Source organism: Arachis ipaensis, chromosome B03 (genome assembly GCF_000816755.2).
Source record: "Arachis ipaensis cultivar K30076 chromosome B03, Araip1.1, whole genome shotgun sequence".
Classification (NCBI taxonomy): Eukaryota; Viridiplantae; Streptophyta; class Magnoliopsida; order Fabales; family Fabaceae; genus Arachis; species Arachis ipaensis.
In genome coordinates this window covers 108,734,332-108,735,628 of record NC_029787.2, presented here as the reverse complement: position 1 = coordinate 108,735,628, position 1,297 = coordinate 108,734,332, and the positions used below count along the sequence as shown (strand labels likewise).

Sequence of the window (1,297 nt, the reverse complement as noted above, 5' to 3'; positions counted from 1 at the left end):
CTTGTGGGCGGTGGCCGGAGCTGTCGTGTCCGACTTGTTGAACTGGCGATGCTGCTGATCCTTTGTCACCGGAGGGTGGTGGTACCTACAAGGGACTTCGATGCTTAAGTTAGCAAGGGTATTAAGCATGTTTTTAGTAGAATCAGAGTCTTAGTTATACCTGGGTGCTCCGGTGTATTTATAATGGCGTGGAGTGACCTTTCTGGAGATAAGATAGTTATCTTATCTTATCTTATCTTTGAGTGAAGGCATCTTATCTTTAAGGGAACCGTCCTTATCTTTCTAGGCTTTGGCTGCCTTTAGATTTGGGCTATGTTCCTTTGTCTGGGCCTTCTTGGGCCTCTGTAGTGATTTGGCCGACCTCTTTTGAGAAGAGGTCGGGTAGTTCTGACCTAAAGAGGTCGGTCGACTCAGCCCGGGTCGGACAGTTCGACCCAGGGTATGAACAGTTTCCTAGACATTCCCTCTTTTGGCACCTCCTTCAGCCTTTCCGCATGCCCAGCCTAACGAGCTGGCGGGTTGAGCAGTTGTCACTTTTTGGCAGCCATCACTTGACTAACTTCTTCATCATTGATGTATTCTCTCACCATGTTCTGGATCTCTTGCATGGTCCAAATAGGCTTGGTGGTGAGCTGCTTGTTGATGTCCTCGTATAAAAAGCCATTTGTCAAGCATAGACTTGCCACTAAGTCTGTCAGGCCATCGATCTCTAGACATTCATCATTGAACCGATCGAGAAATTTCCTTGTCGGCTCGCTAGCACGTTGGGTCACACCTAACAAATTGATCGAGTGCTTAGCCTTGGATATCCGTGTGGTGAATTGTGCCAAGAACCTCTGTGTGATATCCGCGAAGACTGTAATAAACTTTTGCGGGAGCGTGTTAAACCAACGTATCACTAGACCTGCTAGGTTTACTGGAATAGCACGACACTTGACATCATTACCAATATCCTCTAGGTTCATTCTGGCCTCGAATGCCGTCAGATGTTCCTGAGGGTCTTTCCTCCCATCATACCTCATGTCCGTGGGCTTGTCGAAGTTTTTTGCCAACCGGATCTTGAGGATAGATGGGTGGAAAAGGGTTGCCTCCATAATGACGGGGTCCCCAGGGCCTTCCGACCTACCGTGGGTGTAGGTGTGAGATCGAGCATTGGCTCATTCGTGTTCGTTGTCCCTCCTGGGGCTTCTCCTGTGGTCTTTTGACCTCTTGGTGGGAGATCGGGTGCGAGACAGACTTGGGCGAAAATCTCTGTTATGCTTGGGACAGTAGCGGTCCCTCGTCGTTAGCTCTCTCT

The 1,297-nt window shown here is 49.0% G+C and overlaps 1 protein-coding gene across 1 annotated transcript; it reads right to left on the bottom strand.

Annotated features, from left to right (window-relative positions):
• On the bottom strand, nucleotides 531-1,094 carry LOC107633522. The gene has a single exon (XM_016337137.1). It carries the CDS (start codon nucleotides 1,092-1,094, stop codon nucleotides 531-533), a length of 564 nt encoding a protein of 187 aa, XP_016192623.1.

Excerpts from the sequence above, each read along its gene's own strand:
- LOC107633522 (XM_016337137.1), bottom strand. The coding sequence starts at position 1,094 with ATGGAGGCAACCCTTTTCCACCCATCTATCCTCAAGATCCGGTTGGCA.